The sequence below is a fragment of the Cetorhinus maximus genome, chromosome 22 (genome assembly GCF_964194155.1).
Source record: "Cetorhinus maximus chromosome 22, sCetMax3.hap1.1, whole genome shotgun sequence".
Taxonomy (NCBI): domain Eukaryota; kingdom Metazoa; phylum Chordata; class Chondrichthyes; order Lamniformes; family Cetorhinidae; genus Cetorhinus; species Cetorhinus maximus.
Window position 1 is genome coordinate 24,954,437 of NC_135900.1, and position 23,882 is coordinate 24,978,318.

The 23,882-nt window shown below is 44.8% G+C and overlaps 1 protein-coding gene across 1 annotated transcript in view; it reads left to right on the forward strand.

Moving 5' to 3' along the window:
• ppfia2 (PTPRF interacting protein alpha 2) overlaps positions 1–23,882 on the forward strand; it is a 373,178-nt gene that overhangs the window by 292,159 nt on the left and 57,137 nt on the right. Inside the window, exon 21 of the mRNA XM_078567936.1 lies at positions 20,785–20,847. Coding sequence (XP_078424062.1) covers positions 20,785–20,847 — 63 coding nt within the window. The remainder of the gene's footprint in view (positions 1–20,784; positions 20,848–23,882) is intronic.

Below are 23,882 nucleotides of genomic sequence, written 5' to 3' on the forward strand. Positions count from 1 at the left end.
TTCCCTGAGGCATCCAGCACCAACAAGGCTGCATAAAGGAAAAGCCTGGATTTCCACACCTGAGGCGGGTACGCAGCACTGGGAAATTTCCTAGCTCGCTGCACCCATCTCAGGAGAAAGTGCCCCGAATGGCGGGACCTTTGTTCCAGCGGGGGTGGGGGGAGTGTGATGCAGGTGCGGGATGGGGTTGAGCCCACTGCATCTGGACACAGGTCGGATATGGCCACAGGGGCTACCGAGTGCTGAGGTGGGTTGTTTGTCAAGTTGATTTCTTAACTGTTAGCCCTCGAGCTCTCATCCCTCACACCCCCTCACCCCTACCCACTCCCCATGTCCAATTTATCCCAACCCATGTCCCCCACCCACCCCTAATGGCTTCATATAGCCCCATGCCAACTTTGCGCTAACTCATGCCCCTCACCCACCATCTTTTTCCTTTACACCCTCCATGCCAACTCATCCAGTATCCACCATGGGCAGACCTCAAGAGCCATGCTGAGATGAAATAAAATGAGGTTCTAAATATCTATTATAGACTTCACTATATAAAAAAACACTCTCATTTATGAAAGCGCATTCAATACACTTAGATTTCCTCAAGTACGTCATCCCTTATAAAAACAAACATTCAAATTCATAATTCCGACATCAGTGACAGCTAATCCTTCTATAACTTTTTTGAGCTGTCAAACTGTGAACTTACAGCCTCCCACTGTGATAATGGTAGATTGTGGAATGCAGTCAAGCATTAATAACGCTATTATGATAGCATTTAGGGCTTCATCAACAAATAGGAATTGAAACGGCTGGACCATTTTTTTTCAACTTTCACAGACACAGGCAGACAGTTTTTTCTGTTTTTAAATATTTGGCCATTTAAATAATTTGACAGCTTGACAGTTTTATATACCTTATTCACACTTCATGAGCATTTATGGTTACTCTAAAAATTCGTAACTCCCACACTGTGCGATAAGGCTCTTGCTGCAGTGAAAAAGAGGTCTGTTTGAACTCAGCACTGAGTTCAAATGGCCATGTTGAGTTCAGTTTTCCCAATGTCTAAGTCACCTCCGGATCCGGGGAATGTCCAACATTATGCTGCAGGCTCTCCATGACAATGCAAAAATCCAGGTCCACATCTGCATGCAGCCTAGCAGGCAGTCCTATGTGAGACACTTCACCAGAAAAGTAAATTTGTTCAAAATAACTACCCAAATGTAAAGCCAGAAGATGCAGCTGTTCTCCTCTTGGCTCAACATTCAAACCACACAGATTATTGCCAGCCGCCAATAGCACCCCATCTGATTGTAACCTTCACCCACTCCCTTTCTCATGAAACCACAAGCCACCCAAATGATATCGCCACCTTCTCTGATAATCACTGTCCCTCTCCCTTATCTCAGTTCCCACTACCCTACCTCCTGATCACCTCCTCTTCCAGTCATCCACCTCCTGGTTGCACCCTCCCAGCTACCTTCTTTCCTGATCATGTCCTCTTTCTATTCTCTTTACAGACTTAACTGAAGGCCACTGCTGGTGATACAGTGGTTTGATTTTTTTAAATTTATTCTTTCACGGGATGTGGGCATCACTGGTTAGGCCATCATTTATTGCCCATCCCTAACTTCCCTTGAGAAGATAGTGGTGAGCCGCCTTCTTGAGCCACTGCAGTTTACGTGGTGAAGGTACAAACCTGTTAGGGAGGGAGTTCCAGGATTTTGACCCAGCGACAGTGAAGGAATGGTGATACAGTTCCAAGTCAGGATGGTGTGTGGCTTGCAGGTAATGGTGCTTCCATGCTGTCCTTCTAGCTGGTAGAGGTCGTGGGTTTGGAAGGTACTGTCGAAGGAACCTTGGTGAGTTGCTGCAGTGCATCTAGTAGATAGTACACAGCTGCTGCCACTGTGCGTTGGTGGTGGAGGGAGCGAATACTTCAGGTGGCGGATGGGATGCCAATCAAGCGGGTTGCTTTGTCCTGAATGGTGTCAACCCTCTTGAGTGTTGTTGGAACTGCATTCATCCAGGAGAGTATTCCATCACACTCCTGATCTGTGCTTTGTAGATGGCAGGCAGGCTTTGAAGAGTCAGGAAGTGAGTTACTTGTGCAGAATTCCCAGCCTCTGACCTGCTCTTGCAGCCACGGTATTTATATGACTGGTCCAGTTCAGCCCCTGGTAAATGGTAACCCCCAGGATGTTGATAGTGGGGGATTTAGCTATGGTAATGCTATTGAATGTCAAGGGGAGATGGTTAGATTCTCTCTTGTTAGGGATGGTCATTGCCTCATTATTGTATGGCATAGATTTTCTCTGGCAAACTGCCTGGAGATGCCCATTTGGTGCCTGCTGCTCGCTGGTGCAATAAAAAAAAGCCCAAAACGAACTGAGGCGTTCCTTGGGTCTATTTAATTAAGTGCAAGGATTGTTCCTTGCATCCCCTGTATGCCTGTTTTTGAGCACAAATGAACCTAGATATGAATTGCCTTTTTCATATGGAAACTTTTTATAACAGAAATGTTCAGATATATGCCACTAATCTTCACCTGTTTGTGAAGTATTATGAAGTGATTGTGGAATGCATAGCATATTAAAATAAACAGACTACAGCTTGTTGACATTACATCCTCATTGGTAATATCTTTAGCCCCTTTGTTTTGTATGTATCTTCTGTTAGATCAACAGAGGTATTGAAGTTCACAAGCTTTCAGGTAATGTAAACCTCTTCAACAATTGAGAAATAAAACAAAGAAGAATGGGGTAGCATTTTACTGGAGTCTCCAAATTTCTCACTAATTTTGGTGGAAGATCAGTGGAAATCCTTGAGAAACAGGGGAAAAGCAGAAATCCAGGAATATGTTCTTGCACATGTTTATAGTTTCCTTTGCCAATTTTGTCCCCTCCTTTCTTAAAAGTTACTAATACTGGGGGGAACTTCCATGGATGTACTATACCATCTCACTCACATTGAAATTATTCATTTTTGAGCCTGATGGTGCATGTTGATGAACTAAGTGACTGCATGAGGCATCACAACTAAACCAAATTCTGCCCTTGGACATCCTTTACATACTTACACCTCCAACAGACATCATTAAATAATGATTGAATAACAATATCCTTGGACAATTTTTTTCTCCTTAATATAAATTGCTGAAGCTAATCCTTACCCATTTAATTCATTAGGAGTAATTTTACTCGATTAGTTTTTGTGTTCTTGAAAATATTTATTAATCGAGTTAGACCCAGTATAACTAGTGAAGTCCCATTTTGTGTTTTCTTTTTCTTAGTTGTATTTTTAAAATATTTATTAATTTGCTGCTCACTCCTCACACTTTTTAATTTTCCTTTATCAATCCATGCACTGTCGTCAAGTTTCAAACCCTGTTCTCAGTTTGTCAATGTTCCCAAGAAATTGTTAGTAAATGCATGTTGACTCATATATTGACGTGGCTTTTTGTAAGATGCAAAAGAAAATTAGTTATTTAAAGATCATATCTTAAAGGACGTACTTTAATCTACCGTCAATTCTCGTGAGCAGTGCTGGAGATTTGACCACATGATGTCTGACCATGTGATAACTGGTCATGTGTCCTGATCATGTGATATTTGCCAATGTACTGCAATCTTACTAAGGTTGGATCCTCTGTTGTTGAGGAGCTATACACAGTTTTGCGCCAACAACTGTCACATACAAACATATGAATTAGGAGCAGGCATAGGCCATTCGGCCCCTTGAGCTTGTTCCTGCATTCAATAAGATCATGGCTAATCTGATTGTAGCCTCAATGCCACTTTGACTCCCTCTACCTCTGCCTTAAAAATATTCAATGACCCTGCCTCCATTGCTTTCTGGGGAACAGAGTTCCACAGACCCTCTGAGAGAAAGATTTTCTCCTCATCTCTATCTTAAATGTACCCCCTAGTTCTAGTCTCTCCCACAAGGCGAAACATCCTCTGTTGTTGAGTAGCTATACACAGACCCAACCTGTCTAACCTTTCCAAATAAGATAACCCCCTCATCCCAGGCATCAGTCGAGTGAACCTTCTCTGAATGGCTTCGAATGCAATTATTTTCTTTCTTAAATAAGGCGACCAAAAGTGTACACAGTACTCTAGATGTGATCTCACCAATTTCCTGTACAACTATGGCAAAATATCTCTACTTTGAATTCCATTCCTCTTAATAAACAACGACATTCCATTTGCCTTCCTAATCACTTGCTACACCTGCTTTCTAACCTTTTGTGATTCATGTACCGTGACACCCAGATCCCTCTGTACTTGAGTTCTGCAACCTGTCTCCATTTAGTTAATATGCTGCTTTTATGTTTGTCCCACCAAGCCAAATTTTTACCCAATCATTTAACATATCTATATCCCTTTCCAGACACCTTGGGCAGAATTTTCCATTTTGAGACTAAGTCCCGTGACGGGGACAGGGATGGGGCACAGAGGCCGCTATGAATTTGTGCCGCTCGCGCGATTGCGGCCTTATTAAATATACACTGGGGGGCTTTGCAACGTATCGCACAGCGAGGCAGGCTGGTTGGCTCGCGCCCCACTGTCATGCCTTGGCACAATTTTTTAAAAGTGTCTGGACATAACTGACCTACCGTTGAAGATAGAAGATAGACCTCCTGAGGATAGGAGATTGGCCTCCTGAAGATAAAAGATGGGCCTCCTGAAGATAGAAGATGGACCTCCAGGAGCATTCTGAAGCCAGTAGATGCTCTCACAACTCACTGCTGCTTGTTCAATGGTCCACATTTGCTGGAGACCTCCATCCCAAACTCCAGAGGCTGCCCCAGGCCTTCTTCAGGTAAGTGCCGATATGTACATGTCACGTTGGTCCAGACATATTCTGGACTGGCGTGATTTCCCCCCGGCGGTGCAGACAATCGGGCAGGGGGTTGCGATTCCTGCCAGGCCTTAATCGGCAACCCATTAACAGGATGCAAATTAGTTTCATGCTGCCCTCTAGCAGGAATTGTGAACCGCCATGGTGGGTGGGAACGGAAGATCCCACAGTCACTTTTAGCCAGCGGGAAACCAACTTTTCGGCTCCCGCCACATTGTTCACCCCCACGCCCCCCCCCATCCACCATTAAATCTGCCTTGGGGGGTGGGGGGAGCTGGAAAATTCCGCTCCTTATGTCCTTTTCACAACTTACTTTCCTACCTATCTTTATGTGATTCTGGTGCAAAAGTAAAACAGGGAAGGTGGCCAAACCATCCAAAATATGTATTTAATGCTGAAGCACCCTTGAATCTATTCAGTTTTTTTGCACCCTTTCAAACCAATGCTCTGAAATGAAGTCTGAAATGACGTACACCATTATAGCCACAAACATGTTAATATATGAGTGCATGAAGTCTTCCTGTGCCATGTATCCCAAAATGAAATTGCTTTCTCCTTTACACTTAGTTACTACTATCATGCTTCATCCTATTTGTGCTGCAGTATCAACAAAAAAATCCAAATTATTTCAATTTAAGTGCACAAAAACCTGTTCTGTCAGAAGTCCTGAACTTGTAAATGACTGAAATTATTCATGATTTGCTTTTGAGGAGATTAGGTATGGAAGAGGGAGGGTGTAAAAATAGTTTAGGTTTAATTGCTTTATACAGTGGGCGATGAATATGGAAAAACTAGCAAGGGAGGCAGTGGAGGCTGATTGTCTCAGCAAATTTCAGAGAGAGTTTGGAAGATCCTGAGAAAACATTTGATTGATAATTCTTCTTAGTGACCATTATTTTACATATTGCAATTCATTTAAAAGAATTAGTGAACTTCATTTTGGTAACATCTGCTAGATTCAAAAGAACTTTGTTTTGATATCTCAGAAACAATTTTGTAGGATTAATGGTCACAAATCAATACTAGAGATACAGCAGGGCTCGTAATTGTCCCTTATGCTATGCCAACATATCTTTCAGCAATTCAGGAAATTGAATTTCAGAGTTGAACTAATTACTTTTCAAAAGATTATTCATATCAGTTTAAAATATAATCAGTTAGCAAGGTGTCATTGGATCTCTGGGTGAGTTGAGGTGAGAGTGTCTGCCCTTGACGTCAAGGCAGCATTTGACCGAAAGTGACATCAAGGGGCCCCAGTAAAATTGAAGTCCATGGAAATTGGGGGAATAAGAGCCATACCCAGCACAAAGGAAGATTGTTGTTGTTATTGGAAGCCAATCATCTCAGCCCAAAGACATAATTACAGCGGAGGTGATGGCGTAGTGGTATTGCCACTGGGCTAGTAATGCCAGGGTAATGCTCTGGGTTTGAATCCCACCACAGCAGATGGTGGAATTTGAATTCAATATATTTTTTTAAAATCTGGAATTAAAAGTTGAATGATTTCCATGAAACCATTGTCAATTGCTGTAAAGACCCATCTGGTCAACCACATTGCTGTAGATCTAGGGTTACAGATAGGCCAGGCAGGTAAGGTTGGCAGATTTCCTCTCCTAAAGGGCATTTACAACAATGATAGCTTCATAATTCATAATTACCATTACTGACTTTCAATACCAAATTTATTAATTGAATTTAAATTCCACCAGCTGCCATGATGGGATTTGAACCCATGCCCCCAGAGTATTAGCTTGGGCCTCTGGGTTACTAGGTCTAGTGACATTAACACTATGCTACTATCTTCCTGTTTAACCCCACTTGCAAAATCTTTAGTTCCATTTGCAGCTCCTCAAATAATGTGTAATTGTTGCCAGCAATCAGCCATACATGAACAACATTCAGGCTTGGGCTGATAAATGGCGAGTAAATTAGATGCCATATAAGTGACAGATAATGAACATAACCATCAAAAGGAAATTAAACAACTTTGCCTTGACATTCAAGGGCATTACCATCCCTGAATCCCGTGCCGTTAATATCCTGAGTTTGACCATTGACCAAAAACTTAATAAGATCAGCTACATAAATACTTTGATGGCAAGAGCAGATCAGAGGCTAGGAATTCTGCAACTAGTACCTCACCTGCTGACTCCCCAAAGCCTGTGCAGCATCTATAAGACACAAGTCAAGGGTGTGATGGAATTCTCCCATTTGCCTATATGAGTGCAGCTCCAGCAAAACTCAAGAAGCTTGAAACCTGCTTGATGAGCACCCATCCACCAATTTAATCATTCACTCCCTCTACTACCAGTGCACAGTGGCTGCAGTTTCTACCACTGACAAGATGCAACTCACCACACTCCTTCAAAAGCATCTTCCAAACTCTTGATGTCTATCATCTAAAAGAACATGGGAACACTACCACCTGCAAGTTCCCTTCCCAGTCACACACAAACCTGACTTGGTTCAAACATGGAGAAAACAGCTGAACTTCAGAAATGAGGTGAGAGTGACTCCCCTTGACATCAAGGCAGCATTTGCTCAAGTGTGGCATCAAGGAGCACTAGCAAAACTGGAGTCAATGCGAAACAGGGGGAAAACTCTACGCTGGTTGGAGTCATACCTAGCACAAAAGAAGATGGTTGTGGTTGTTGGAGGTCAGTCATCTCAGCTCCAGGACATCACTGCAGGAGTTCCTCAGGGTAGTGTCCTGGGCCTGACCATCTTCAGCTGCTTCATCAATGACCTTGTATCATAAGGTCAGAAGTGGGGATGTTCGCTGATGATTGCATAATGTTCAGCACCATTCGCAGCTCCTCAGATACTGAAGTGGTCCATGTCCAAAAGCAGCAAGATCGGGACAATATCCAGGCTTGGGCTGATACGTGGCAAGTAACATTCGTGCTACACAAGTGCCAGGCAATGACTCTCTCCAACAAGAGAGAATCTAACCATCACCCTTGAAACTTCAATGGCATTACCATTGCTGAATCCCCCACTATCAATATCCTGAGGGGTTACCATTGACCAGAAACTGAACTGGACTAGCCATATAAACACTGTGGCGAAAAGAGCAGGTCAGAGGCAAGGAATCCTGCAGCAAATAACTTACCTCCTGACTCCCCAAGGCCTGTCCACCATCCAGAAGGCACAAGTCTGAAGTGTGATGGAATACTCTCCACTTGCCTGGATGAGTGTAGCTCCAACAACACTCAAGAAGCTTGACACCATCCTGGACAAAGCACCCTGCTTAATTGGCACCCCTTCCAAAAACATTCACTCCCTCCACCACCGACGAACAGAAGATGCACTGTAGGAACTCACCAAGGCTCCTTAGACAGCACCTTCCAAACCCAAGACTGCTACCATCTAGAAGGACAGGGGCAGCAGATACATGGGAACACCACCACCTGGAAGTTCCCCTCCAAGCCACTCACCATCCTGTCTTGGAACTGTATCACTGTTCCTTCACTGTTGCTGGGTCAAAATCCTGGAACTCCCTCCCTAACAGCACTGTAGGTGTATCTGTACCACAGGGACTGCAGCGGCTCAAGAAAGCAGCTCACCACCACCTTCTCAAGGGCAATTAGGGATGGGCAATAAATGTCGGCCTTGCCAGCAAAACCCACATACCATAAATGTATTAAAAAATTCATAGTTCCTACATTGCCACTGGCTCAAAATCTAGGAACTTTCCACCTAACAGCACATGGGAATACCAAGATGAGACAAGTGGCAAATTGTATATATAGGGCAGTAGAGAGGGCTTTAAACTAAATAGTGGGGGCAAGGGATCAGGTTTGGGAAGATGTGATAAATTAAGTAGAGAAGACAAGGCAAAAGAGCAGGTAGGAATAAAGGAAATGATACTCAGAGCGTGGCAGGAAGGGATAGAGTGCACAAACCTAAAAGTGCACCAGCAGATAAAGCTAGAGCTTAATAAATGTAAAAATACAGAACTAAAGTCTCTGTATCTGAATGCACATAGCATTCATAACAGAACAGATGAACTGACGGCACAAACGGAAGTAAATACTTATGATCTGCTAGCTATTACCGACTCATGGGCTGGGATTTTCTGTGCCCGTTGGCATAAGGTGTGTTCGGTGTCATGAGCGGACAATATGGCAAAAAGGCCAAAAATCAGTTTCACAACATTGTGAAACCAGTTTGCAATCGTCCGCTCCACCCTACAATGGCGGGCCGCATTCTCCACCATCAGATATCGGGAACCTTATTGTAATACATCAGCATATCATTATAAGGCCAGCCCGCTGGACTCATCCCCACCCACCCCCCACCCCCACCCCCACCCCTTGGATCGCCCGCCCACATTGGTGGGAAAACACACTGACGTGTTTCACAACAGCATAAAGAAGGCATGCACTTGGTGATCTGCACTTCACTCAGGACTTCAAGGTTTGTTTGCCTACCTTGCTTCGGTCAGCACTCACAGTCATCAGCGCCAGGCTTCACAGGCAGCACCACATCACTTTTAGTGGGGCTCACGTGTAGGTTCCTACCTACCAGATCAGCCATATGTGGGTGACTTTTCAATGGCTGCAGGGCTAGGGCTCGCTTGGGGAAGGGGGAGAAGTGGCCTCAGGCAAGGGAAGAGGCTGCAGGACGAAAGCTGTATTGGGGAAGGAGGATATCCCAGGGTGTGTGTGGGGGCACATATTGATCTGTGCAAGTGGCCTCAAGATGGTGAGGGCTGACGAGGCCCTCTAGAGGAGCTGAGGCCAGATGGACATGTGAGGGTATGTGCGTGAGAATGGGCAGTGATGTCCCTTGAGCTGGCAGTGAGTGAGATGCCAGTGAATATGTGATGGGCTTTATTGTGTGAGTTTAGAGTGATGAGATGGTTGCCTTACCTTGGCTACACGGATAAGATCATTCATCCTCTTTCTGGTTTGGATGGCCAATCTCTTCTGTGCAACACTGGCACTGATCACCACTGCCATCACCTACCAAGCCGAAGTGGTAATGTAGCTGCCCATCTTGCGGCTCGAGGGCTACAATCTTCTTGCCTTTCAAAGCCATGTTTTCTTTGCTGCAGTCCTGGGCTGAAAGCACTGAGCGCGGCTGTACTTTAAATATGGTGCCTGGCATGATGGAGCGGTGAAGTGATGGCATGGTGGACGAATGACAGCCCGCCCGCCATGGAAATGATGTGTTTCCCAGGAATGCATAAGTAATGTGGCAAGTTTGGGACGATACAACGTGAAAATCTGCTGTCGCGGCTGGTAGGTAAAACATCATTTTACCCGCCTGCTACCACACTTAGTGCAAATCTGGGCTGATTCCACCCAAGGCTACAGGGAGACAAAGACTGGGACCTGAATATTTAAGAGTACATGACATTTAGGAAAGACAGGAACCTAGGAAAAGGTGGAGGGGTTGCTCTGTTAATTGAGGATGACATTGGCACAATAGAGAGAGATGACCTTAGTTCTGGAGATCAAAATATAAAATCATTGGAGGTAGGGATGAGAAATAGCAAAGGTAAGAAGTCACTTGTGGGAGTGGTTTATAGGCCCCCTAAGGGTAACCACACTGTAGGAAAAGGTATACAGGAAGAAATAATAGGAGTTTAGGAGCAAGGTACAGCAATAATCATGGGTGATTTTAATCTACATACCAGATTAGTGAAGGGAGCCTGGATGATGAGCTCATAGACTGTTTTCAGGACAGTTTCTTAGTGCAGCACATTTTAGCACCAACCAGAGAGCAGGCTATTCTAGAACTGGTAATGTGCAATGACACGGAATTAATTAATGACCTCATAATGAAGGCAGTGATCATAATATTATTGAATTTCACATTCAGTTTGAGGGAGAGAGGAATGAATCAAGACTAGTGTTATTAACTTAAATAAGGGCAATTATAATGGCATGAAGACAGAGCTGGCTAAAGTGAACTGGGAAATTAGGTTAAGGGATAGATCAGTAGAGACGCAGTGCCAGACATTTTAGGAGATATTTCAGAATACTCAGAAAAGATATATTCCAGTGAGAAAGAAAGACTGTGAGGGAAGGATGCACCATCCGCGGCTAACTAAAGAAGTTAAAGATCGTATCAAATTGAAAGAAAAAGCATATAATTCCACAAAGATGAGTGACACGTCAGAAAATTCAACAGAATATAAAGAACTACAAAGAATGACTAAGGGCTGAATCGTCCCAGATTCACACTAAGTGCGGTAGCGGGCATGAAAAATGACGTTTTACCCGCTGGCCACAATAGTGGGTTTTCGAACCATATCGTCCCCTTCCCGGCATGCCCCACCTTATTAATAATACAATCACTGGAAACACGCCAGATTGCTGACAGGTAGGCTGGGATTTGCCCACCACACTATAACCTCAGCACTTCTTTGCTCCAGGTGTCATATTTAAAGCACACCAGAGCACAGCCTACTTCAAACCAATACTGCTCCAGCAGATAGATGGCCCTGAAAGCAAAGAAGACTGCAGCCCCCAAATTTAGTGGGGCTTCTCTTGGCGCCTGCTGGATAAGTAAAAGGCTGCTGCAATGTCCTCTACCCTGGCTTCAGGAAGTCCACCAGAGTTGCCAACCCGGCCTGGGAGGTGGTGGCAGCCGTGGCCAGCACCACTAGAGCACAGAGGAGATCAGGTATACAGTGCAGGAAGAGGATGAATGCCAGGATAAGTCAACCACCTCATCACTCTCAACTCACACACTCACAAACCCATCACATGTCTACTGGGATCTCACAACTCAAGGGACAACACCACTAGCTCTCTCACGCACCCTCACATCCCCATCAGGCTCATATCCTCTGGAGCTCACATCCTTATCCCATCCATGGCTCTGTTCACCACACAAACATTCCACACAGTGCCATGCATCCTGTTCACATTCTCTCCATCTGTTTTCATGCAGGAAAAGCTTGCTCACAACAGCAGGGAGGGGTCCCTGACCTGGGGTGAAGTGGCCCACATTAGGCCCCTCACTCACTTTGAGGAATGTGCCATCGTGCTGACTGGTGAGGATGTGGACTGTGCCTGTGACAACAATGAAGTTGCCAGCGAACACCCACATTAGGATCCTGCACCACATCATCCCTCTCTCAACACAACTGAGAGTGCTCTCTCTCCTGCTTTTGGCTCTGCTGCAAAGCTCTAATTATCTTTACTTTAGTTCACAGGTAGCTCTGCCAAGCAACCGACACCCTCAGCCAGCCAGCCCGCCCCTCAGCTCCAGGGAAGACGACACCTCCTCCATTGAAGAGCTGGTAATAAGCAGCCTAGAAGACTGTCACAGCGCTTAGCCATACCCTCCACCAGCGCAGAGACATACATCTCAGTGGGACCTAGATCTAGAGCAGGCTCAGGTTCACACTCTAGTTGTCACAGCATGGACATGTGTTCGCAGCTGGAGGAGGCAGGTTCAGCCAAGCTCCTGGCACTCAGAGAACTGCAGGGGAAGAGGCAGCTGTGAGGTCCAAGTAGGTGACGAGCCTCTGGATTGGGCCTTACAACTCATCGTGGAGAGTCAGCAAAAGGCGGGGGAACATCATACATAGCTGTTGATTGCCCTCAACAGAGTGGTACGTGAGCCAGAGGTTCCTCTGCTTCCTCCTGCTCTCTGATGAAGTGATGTCCATATGTTAGTGTATAGAGGTCTCCATGGGAAGGATGCATGGTGGACGCCATGTAGACCCTGGTCCAATAGAACGCGGAGATGCGCGCAGACCTGCACTCCATCATGTTAGCCATGGGTGAGTTCCTACTGTGGCAATGTGAGAGGGAAATGGGGCACCTCAACGTCCCTCCAGGTGCTTTTTCCCCTCAAGGAGTCAGGCCGGGATCCTCAAGCACCCAAAGGGAGGAGGAGCAGCAACTGGACACCCCTGGGTCATCCACTCAGGAATCAGAGATTGTCCATTCCCTCCGAGTCCCCTTTGCCTGTGACCCCCTCAATCTCATCCTCTGTCACCACAGAGGGAGCAGCAGGTCCGCAGAAGGCCAACCAAAGCAAGCTGGGGCCTTAAGGCCTCAGATCTCCAGAATGCGCACGCCAAAGTCATCAGAGGCAACAGGGCCAACCATTGCACTGGCTACCTCCAACCCTGCTGCGGAAGTGGTTGCATGGGTGAACACATTTTGTCACTTAATAAATATATTCACTTTCCCTGGCATCACCTTCCACCTCCCCAGGAGGCCCCCAGGCCCCAGGAGGATTCAGACTGTGTACCCTCTTCCAGGTATCTGACAGCCTTCCTTTACCCTGGTAATGGGGATTGTAGTCTCCGCTGAGGAGGGAGAGAGGGGCGGAGGGGAGAGGAGGCCACATGTCCCTATGCAGCTTCCAGGGGAGGGACCTGTGAGAGGAGAGGCGCAGGCACAAGAGGTGCAGGGCCAACAGGTAGTCCAAGGTGGAAGGGGCTGCAGAACACACCACTATCCTGCTGCCAGGGTTTACAGGTGGCGATGCAGCTACCTCAATATGTCTGAGGTGCAATGCTGAAAGAGGTTCCGCTTCTCAAGGGAGACAGTGACCTCCATTTGCCAGATGATTGGGCCTGAGATCACCTCCAACTGTGTGGGTGGACACCCCATACAAGTGGCTCTGAGGTTTTCAGTGGCCCTCAACTTCTATGCCTCCGGCTCTTTCCAGGGCTCAGTGGGAGATCTGTGTCGAGTCTCCCAAGCAGTTGTTCACAGTTGCATCAAGCTGGCGACAGAAGCTCTGTTCAGGCAGGTACTGACCTTTATTCTTTGCCGTACAAACAAGCTAAGCGAGCCAGAAGCTTTGCAGCGATTGCTGGGTTCCCCCGCGTCCAGGGTGCCATCGACTGCACACATATGGCCAACAAGATGCCAGCGGGTCAGCCGGGCACCTTCATCAACTGGAAGGGATTCCACTCCATGCAGATAGTGTGTGACCACAGGATGCAGATTTTGCAAGTCTGTGCAAGGTACCCTGGCAGCTCCCATGACGCATGCATCTTCAGACACTCCCAGGTGCTGAGACTATTCCATGCTCCAACCCGAATAGACAGATGGCTGCTGGGTGACAAGAGCTATCCGTTGAAGAGGTGGTTCATGAAGCCTCTCTGCCACCCAAGAACAGAGGCAGAGAAGTGTTACAATACGAGCTCCACAAGGGTGTTGGTAGGGAGGACCATAGGTCTTATCAGGATGCGCTTCCAATGCCTGGACCATTCAGGGGGAGCACTACAGTACACCCAAGAGTGGCTGTCACTGATAGTGGTTGCATGCTACACTCTCCACAATCTGGCATTGGCAAGGGGGGACCCACTGAAGAAAGGAGACCTTGATGCAGCTGCACAGACCACAGATGATGAGTCCAGCGGTGAGTCTGAAGATGAGCATGGTGAGGAGAATGCTGAGGGGGTGGAGCCAGACCCTCGTTAACCTCCAGGGACGCCTTGATCCAACATTCCTTCAGCTAGGCTACCAAAGATCAGCTTCAAATGCATGCCAGGACTGCCTCCTCCATCCCGGATGTCTGAAAGGACCTTTTCGTTTGAACACGAAGAACACTTAGTACCTGTGCAATAAAGTTCAGAGCCACATACATCCAGCATCACCTGCACAACATTGATGAACAGGTGCCTATCTGGGATAATGGGTGCCTCATCCATCTCCCACACTGACTGCCTGAAGTCAGTACCTGTGTGAGGGCTTGGAGGTCCAAGCACAACCCCAGGAACCCCTCATTCTGTCCCTGGAGCTACATATCCATGAGAGTCGCCACTCTCTCAATGGAGGAGGCAGTGCGCTCACCCATGATGGTCAACACAGTGCTCATGCTCTGCATGGACTCCTCCGTTATGGAGACCATGGGGCACAGACTGTCATGGATCTCCGCCAGATCCTCCTGCACATCTCGCTGCACATCCAGCATCTGCCACCTAATGGACAAATCCAGAGGCTCATCAGTGATGAGTGCCCTCACCAATGTGCACCGAGATACTAGCCGCCAATCTAATGCCCACTGAGGTGCTGGTATCTGCGCTGGTGCCTGCTTCAGAGAGCGGGTTTGACGCAGGTGACAGTCAGGCCCAGTGGTCCTCTGGCGTCAGGGGTGGACCTCCGGGGTCTGAAGATGGGACGCCTGCTGGCAAACCTAAAAGGGCATGTCATTAGTTAAAGTCATCACACTGTCACTGTGTATGCGAGGCACCCTGGTGAGACATTGGAGATCTGCATCATGGTGCCATCGTCTTCCAACACTTAATGGGGACATCAGGTTCGAGGCTCACATCAGTGAGGAGACTGCACTAGAATCATTCCACAATCCGAAAGTCTGATCTCTGTGCACTGCGCTCTTACCATTGTTTGGCACACCCGCCTCTCTATGCCAAGTTGCACGGGGAGTGCGCCGGCTCTCCAGCTCCAGGTCATCTTACTTGAAGCGGAAGAGCATCAGCAGGTTGGGCAGGCCTCCACCTGTTACGTGCCCTCTCAACTTGGTTATGGCTTGTCTTCTCCTGAAAGGACAGAGGAGCATCAATTAGTCCACTCTGAACCTGCAGCAGCATTGCAGCCTGGCCAGCCCCAGTTGAGGAACACCTTGCATGGCACATCCGAGTCATGGCCCTTGAGCCTCAAGGCACTCAGTCCAAGCAGCCAGGGCTCACCCCTTGGCCAGCTCCGGCATGATTGACAGTTTGCACTCAGAATCTAGCACCACTGAGGTCCAAGGGCGGACGGCCATACCTTAACACTTCTGCACACTGACCCATGCCAACACGGTATTCACCCTTCCTGAGCGCAGTAGGTCATTGAAGCTCTTCCAGCACTGCACCCATGCGCGCCGCACCACGTCAGGCTGCTCACCCAGGCTGCCACCTCCTGCCATACCCTCTTGGTGAGGTGCGGTGGCCTCCTTCTCCCATCTCTGTGAACAAGGGTGTCCCTCCTGGCAACCATCTCCTCCAGCAGGACCGCGAGGCACTCATCCAAAAAGTGGGGGGCCAAGTGCCCACTTAACCTGCCCTCCTGCCTGACGCATGCTGCCACACTCAAGTGCAACTTCAGAATGGCAGCCAGACGTCCTTCCCTGGCAGCCTTCCTGGGGCTGCCTGGGCCGTTTTTAAACCGGCCTTTGGGTCGCCATTGGACCCGGCAGCAAAAAGGCCCCCGCCCCTGCTTGGCTTTTCCTGGCCAGTGATGAGCTGCGTTCCATGCTGGGCAGACCTTAATTGACCTGCCAGCGTGAAATCGCGCTCGAGGCCCAATTGTGGGTGGCAGTCAATTCACAGCCGCTCCCGGGCCCGCCCATACTGCCCACCCGACAAGGGCAAAATCCAGTCACATGTTTCACTAATTTATTGGAGTTCTTTGAGGAAGTAACAAGCAATGTACATAAAGGGGAACCTGTGGATGTTCTGTACTTAGATTACCAGAGGCATTTGACAAGGTGCCGCATTACAGGTTATCACAGAAAATATGAGCTCATCACATAGGAGTAACATATTGGCAGGATAGAGGATTGGTTAGCTAACAGGAAGCAGAGAGTTGGAATTTCTGGGTCCTTTTCGGGTTAGCAAGATGTAATAAGTGGAGTGCCTCAGGGCTCAGTGCTGGGACCTCAACTATTTACAACTTATATCAATGACTTGGATAAAGGGACTGAATGTATGGTTGCTATATTTGCTGATAACATAAGATAGGTAAGAAAGTAACTTGTGAGGAGGACATAACCTGTCTGTAAAGGGAAGTAGATAGGTCAAGTGAGCGGGCAAAAATTTGGCAGATGGAGTATAATGTGGTAAAATATGAACTTGTCTACTTTGGCAGGATGAATAGAAAAGCAGCATAATATTTAAGTGGAGAGATTGCAGAGCTCTGAGGAACAGAGGGATCTGGGTATCCTGGTACATGAATCAAGAAAAGGTACAACAAGTGATTAGGAAGGTAAATAGAATGTTGTCGTTTATGCAAGAGGAATGGAATATAAAAGCAGGGGTGTTTTGCTACATTTGTACAGGGTGTTGGTGGGACCACATCTAGAGTATTGTATGCAGTTTTTGTCTCCTTATTTAAGAAAGGATATAAATGCGTTAGAAGCAATTCAGAGAAGGTTCATTTGACCAATACCTGGGATGGGAGTGGATGGGGGTTAAATTATGAGGAAAGGTTGGACAGGCTGAGACTGTATCCATTGGAGTTTAGAAGACTAAGAGGTGATCTTATTGAAACATATAAGACCCTGAGGGGACTTGACAGATCGGATACTGAATGTTTCCCCTTGTGGGAGAGATTAGAACTAGGGGACACATTTTAAAAATAAGGAGTCTCCCATTTAAGATGGGGATGAGAAGAATTTTTATCTCTCAGAGTGTTGTGAATCTTTGCACTCTCTTCCCCAGAGCGTGATGGAGGCAGAGTTAATGAATATTTTTAAGGCAGAAGTAGATGGATCCTTGACTAACAAGGGAGTTGAGGCCACAGTCAGATCAGCCATGATCTTATTGAATGGTGGAGCAGACTCGAGGGGCCAAATGGCCTACTCCTGCTCCTAATTTGTATGTTCATATGTTTGGCAGCAGTTCAAGAAGACGCTTCACCACCACTTTCGCAAGGGCAATTAGGGATAGGCAATAAACGCTGACCTTGCCAGCGTTTCCCAGAAATGAGTTAAAAAAAATCATGCCCTTTAAATCGATTAGAAAAATAGAAGGTAGTTACATATTTGGCAGCCTATTTGACACATTTAAATTCATTCATCTAGGAAGACCCTAAAGTTCCTATTGCACATCCAGTTATTTCTTAATGCATTCAGAGTTTTCACCTTCATTACTCTACCTCCAAATCTATTATTGAGTTGATCAGTCACTCGATCTGGAAAGAAGAATTTGCTAATATCAGCCCTTATCTTAGTTTTCACTACTTTGAAATTATTTCCTCTTGTCCTAATGTTGCAATTTAATTTAACATAATATTCTGTATTCATCTATTCCATTTCCTAAAATTTCTTAAATACTTGTTTAATAACCCCTCTTAAACACCCATTTCAAGGCTGAAATGCAAGCCAGTAAAATTGCCCAGACCCCACCTCAACTCCAAGGAACTGGGACCTGGCTAGCGGGAATTTTTATCTGATATCCTGATTGGGCAGCAAAGACATCCACCGAAAGTCAAAGGGGTCCTTTATAATTTGTGCATTTTTGTTCCTGATTATGTTATCAGGACACAGCTATAATTTTACTTCGACAGCCTAAGCAGGGAGCAGCAATCTGTTCCTGCCAGGCAGACCAAGTGAGGAAGAGTATTGGACCAGAAGAGGCCTGAAACGGTATTTTTTAATACCAGGTAGGGGGTTGATTAAACCACACAAAGGCACATTTACAATAATTAATGCTAGGTTTATAGGTTTAACACTACATCATAGCTTTGGTTTGTTAATTCATAAATAAAGACTTACTTCCATGTTGCTTAAATATCATCTGCCTCAGAAATGTCACAGAGCATTTCATAGACAATAATTTAATTTGAACTGATGTGACTATTGGTTATGCAGTATTGAGGTATGATCATTTGGATGAAATGTCGAATTAGGAATTACCTGGAGAATCCGAAGAAACATATCCCAGAAACAAAAATGATCTTTGCAAGTCTTAAGATAAAGAGTGGGTGTGAAGATGTGATAGCTTATCTCAAATCTGCCACAGCCAAGTAATTTGTTTTGCTAGAATCACAGAAATTTACAGCATAAAAGGAGGCCATTCAGTACATCATGTCCGCACCAAGGAGTCGGCAAGGAGCCATCCAGTCTAATCTGAGTTTCCAGCTCTTGGTCCTTTGACTTGTAGGCTACAGCTCTTCAAGTGGAGATATAAGTACTTTTTAAATGTTGTGTGGGTCTCTGTCTCTACCACCTTTTCATCCTGTGAGATCCAGATCCCCACCACACACTAAACCTCCTACCTCTTACCCTAAATCTATGAAAATTAAAAATCCCAGGACAATATTTAAAGAATAGCAAAGAATTATTTCAATGATCCAGCCAATTTTCTTCCCTCAACCAATACAGCTCTCCCACTTGTGTGGTTTCTGTTTATTCTGAGCAGTCACCTCTATTGGAGCCTAACTATTTTTCATTATCAGGAAAGTTCTTTTCCAGCAGATGACTGTGACCTGTTTTGATCGGATGTTGTGTTAGAACCTTTTTGATCATTACCTAGCACTTACATGACATGAATGTAAATAATGTCATAGGCTGTCATGAGTAGAAAGAGGTATGAGAAATGACTTGATCTGTTAGGACTCTCCAGCTTGAAAGAAAATGTCTCAGAGGAAACCCAATATGTACTTAATAGAATAGAAAAAATAAACCTGAAACAATACTTTGAGACATGGAAGCTCAACTCAAGAAGGTAGGCACTGTTTCAAAGTTGTGACGGCCAATTACAACAGACATATGTATTTTTCTATAAAGAATGATTAGATGTTTGAGATGGATTTGCAGAAAGGATGATTTAATTAAATAATATAAAAAGAACACTGTGGGATTGGTATTTTGAAATGATGAGATCAAAGGTTGAATTCTACAGTTGCACTTTCAATGAGGAGCCAAGCTTTCAAGAGCTCTGGGTCAGGAAATCAGAGCAGCAATGTTTTTGCCCCATCATGCAATGCTTGCATTCAACAAGCATAGCTGCTTTACTGGGGGCATAGAAGGATACTTTAAATCAGCTGAAGGGACTTCTTCATGCAAACCTATCTTATGATATTGTGATTTACAATAAGTAGGTTCCTTAACGTGAAGAATGATAAAGTATACATATTTCAGTTAGTTCTACAGCAAGTGAGATACAAGAGAGGAAGGATGAAAAGATATAGGTTAACTTGAGGAGGATTCTGATCCCTCAAGCCAAAATTTTGCAATATTTCTGTTAACAGTTCTCTGCACATTTCTTTGGGAAATATGAACTGCAATTTTAATTCTAATAGTGTAGTAGCATAACAATAGGTGGAATCTTATAGCCTTAGTTTTTAAACACAGGCTGGGACCATCTCCAGGTTCCAAACCCAATGGTTTCTGAGGTTTGCCTGCCTGTGCGATATTCTCAGAGGCACCCAATTAATCAGCCACCTCCGGGAACCCAATCCATTAAGGGCAGTAGGTGAGATTCACAGACTGGAGGGCCAATGGGAGTGCCCGAGGCTCTGGGCGGCTGGCAGCTCCACCTGGAAAGGTGGGCACTGCCACTGTAGAAGGGAGACTACAAGGCCACTTTAAGATTTAATGCTTAAAAATAAATTGTATCCACAGCTGCCACCCCTTCCACAAAATTGCCTGTGGCCACAGCTTTAGTCCTGTGGCATCCATGGATTGGGGGGCGGGGGAGGCCATAAATTAAAAGAGCCCTCACTGGTGCCCCCGGCCTGCCGATGGGTGCCGCATTCAGGCACCAGCATCAGCAATTTGCCCCTAAGTGGACACTTAATTGCTGATAATTAGCTACCCACCAATGCCAGGCAGGAGGCTGATAACAGCCTTACCCCGCCTCCACCAAGATTACTTGGAGGGGGGGAATGGATTGAGTAGAAACCCCAACCGACACATTTCAAAATTTGCCTGCCCTGCTGCCTCCAGAGCCTCTGTGTAACCGATAAGAATCTATTTGATGTCTTTTACAAAGTGATTTACAGATTTCTGATGAAATATTCTTATTTTTTGTTTTTATTAATTTTTGATTTCTGGTCACTTTTCCCATGCAACAAATCCTAATATTGCAGTTACTGGGATCACAAATGTATTTGAAACAGAGCATGAACATATGGGAAACTTGCTCATTTTAACAGTAAGGCTGTTGTTCTCATTATGATGCTATACGCTATTGGCTTACAGTGGTGCTGCCTTTCTTCTTTAACACTGCTTGCCTCACATGGATTGTCATTGGTTCTCTGTGGGCTTTATAATTAGCCCTCAGGAAATGTCTGGGTGACCCATGAGGAAATGGAAAACTTAACATCTGCTACAAGAATGGTTAGTCTTCTTTTTATTGCATTCTTTCTATTTACATTGACGCAGATTTATTTACCTTGGCTATGACACAATTCGCTGCTTGCAAGCTTTAAGTTTCTTTGTCTTACAAAGATTATGTTTCCAGGTCTCTTTGATTTGCAGCTAAGAATTGGAAATGTATTAACTAAGTACACTCTTTTGATAATGCAATATATTAACAGCAATCATCCATTGTTCTCAGCTACTACAATCTTACTTTTCCTTTGCTCAAGGAGGGATTAGGATGATTTGTATCGCAATTTTATCTGTAAAGTGAAAGCAAACCAAAGAGATTTGATAAAAACAGTATAAATTTCTCTGTAATTTTACTATTTGTCTGAGTTATCCTGTAGCTTACAGTTATCTTTTGAGAAAAATGAAGGTATATTGTCTAAAATATTTTGAATGAAAATGCAATCACAATTTATATTGTTATTGTGAATTTGCACTCTCTGATACATTTTTATATGCTTGCAATTTGAACTGAAGGAACTTTTTAACCCATATGAGTAATATGGTAATGATCATTGTAATTATGTGTAATTTTCCTTTTTTTCAGTTACCTTAATCTACTTATTATCACATATGAACATACAAACATACGAAATAAGAGCAGAAGTAGGCCATTCAGCCCCTTGAGCCTGCTCCACCATTCAAAAAGATCATGGTTGATCTGTTTTGTGTTTCGAGTTCCACATTCCTATTTACCCTGATAACCTTTGATTCCCTTGCCTAACAAGAACCTATTTAAACAGAATTACCTGGAAAAACTCAGCAGGTCTGGCAGCATCGGCGGAGAAGAAATCAGTTAACGTTTCGAGCCTTCATGGCCCTTCAGTTTTTCCAGGTAATTCTGTTTTTGTTTTGGATTTCCAGCATCCGCAGTAGCTTTTAGCTTTTTGTAAGAACCTATTTACCTCTACCTTAAAATATTCAGTGACCCCGCCTCTACCGCCTTCTGAGGCAAAGAGTTCCAAAGTCGCACAAACCTCTGAGAGAAAAAAATTCTCATCTCTGTATTATAAGGGAGACCCCTAATTTTAAAACAGTGCCTCTAGTCCTAGACTGATCCACAAGAGGAAACATCCTTTCAACGTCCAACTTGTTAAGACCATTCAGGATCTTGTATACTTCAGTCAAGTCACCCCTCACTCTTCTAAACTCCAGTGGAAACGAGCCCAGCCAGTCCAAACTATCCTCATAAGACAACCCATTCATTCCAGGTATTAATCTAGCAAACCTCCGCTGAACTGACTCCAACATATTTACATCCTTCCTTTAATAAGGATACCAAAACTGCACACAGTATTTGAGATACAGTCTCACCAGTGCCCTGTATAACTGAAGTATCATATCCTTACTTTAATGTTCAATTCCTCTCATAATAAAGGATAGCATTCCATTAGCCTTCTTGTTTACATGCTGTACCTGCATACTGACTTACTGACTTTTTGTGACTCATGCACGAGAACACCAAGATCCTTCCGCACCTCTGAATTCTGTAGCCATTCTCCATTTAAGTAAAACTCTGCTTTTTTATTCTTCCTGCCAAAGTGAACAACTTCACATTTTCCCACATTATACTCCATCTGTCAGATCCTTGCCTACTCACTCAACTTACCTATATCTGATTGCAAACTCCTTATGCCTTCTTCACAGTTCCTACCTTTCTTTGTGTCATCTGCAAATTTAGCTACCATGTCTTCATTCCCCTCATCTAAGTCATTGACGTAAATTGTAAAAAGTTGAGACCCCAGCAAAGACCCCTGGAGGACTCCACTCATCACATCCTGCCAATCAGATAAAGACCCATTTAGGTATATTCTCTGTTTTCTGCCAGCCAGCCAATCTTCTAACCAGGCTAATATGCTACCTCCTACACTATGAGCTTTTATTTTCCACAATAACCTTTGATGTGGCACCTTATCAAATGCTTTCTGGAAATCCAAGTACAGTACATCTACAGGCTCCCCTCTATCCAGCACACATGTTATTCCTTCAAAAAACTCTAATAAATTGGTTAAACATGATTTCCCTTTCATAAAACCATGCTGACTCTTCCCAATTAATTTGAGCTTTTCTAAGTGCCCAGCTGTAACCTCTTTAACGACCAACTTTAACACCTTCCCCACGACAGACATCAGGCTAACTGGCCTATAGTTTCCTGTTTTCTGCCTCCCTCCCTTCTTGAATAGAGGAGTTATATTTGCTACTTTCCAGTCTGGTGGAATATTTCCAGAATGTGGGGAATTTTGGAAAATTAACACCAACACACCTACTACCTCATTAGCCACCTCTTTTAAGACCCTAGGATGAAATCCATTTGGATCCGGAGACTTGTCAGCCCACAGCTCCATCAGTTTGTCCAGTGATTGTAATTTCAACATGTTCCTCTCTCCCCTCCACCTCCTGATTTATAGCTATTACTGGAATGTGTTTTGTATCCTCTATAGTGAAGACAGAAGCAAAATATTTGTTCATTTCATCCGCCATTTCCGTATTATCTACTATTAACTCCCCATTCTCACTCTGCAGAGGACCAAAACTCACTTTATCTACTCTTTTCCTGTTTAAATACCTGTAGAAACTCTTGCTATCCGATTTTACATTTCTAGCTAGCTTCCTCTCATACTCTAATTTTTTTCTCCTGATTAACCTTTAGTCATTCTCTGCTGTTGTTTATATTCTGGCCAATCATCTGATCTGCCACTCATCTTTGCGCAGCTATATGCTTCTTCTTTAAGTTTGATGCTTTCTCTAACTTCTTTAGTTAACCATGGATGGTGGCTCCTCCCTTCAGAATTTTTCTTTATCGTCAGAATATACTTATCTGAGTATTCTAAAATATCCCCTTAAATGTCTGCCACTGCTCCTCTATTAGAACCATAGAAAAGTTACAGCACAGAAGAAGGTCATTCGGCCCATCTTGTCCATGCCAGCCCGAGGACACCCAGGTGCCCTTTCTAATCCCACCTTCCTGCACCCGGCCTATAGTCCTGCAGCTTACAGCACTTAAG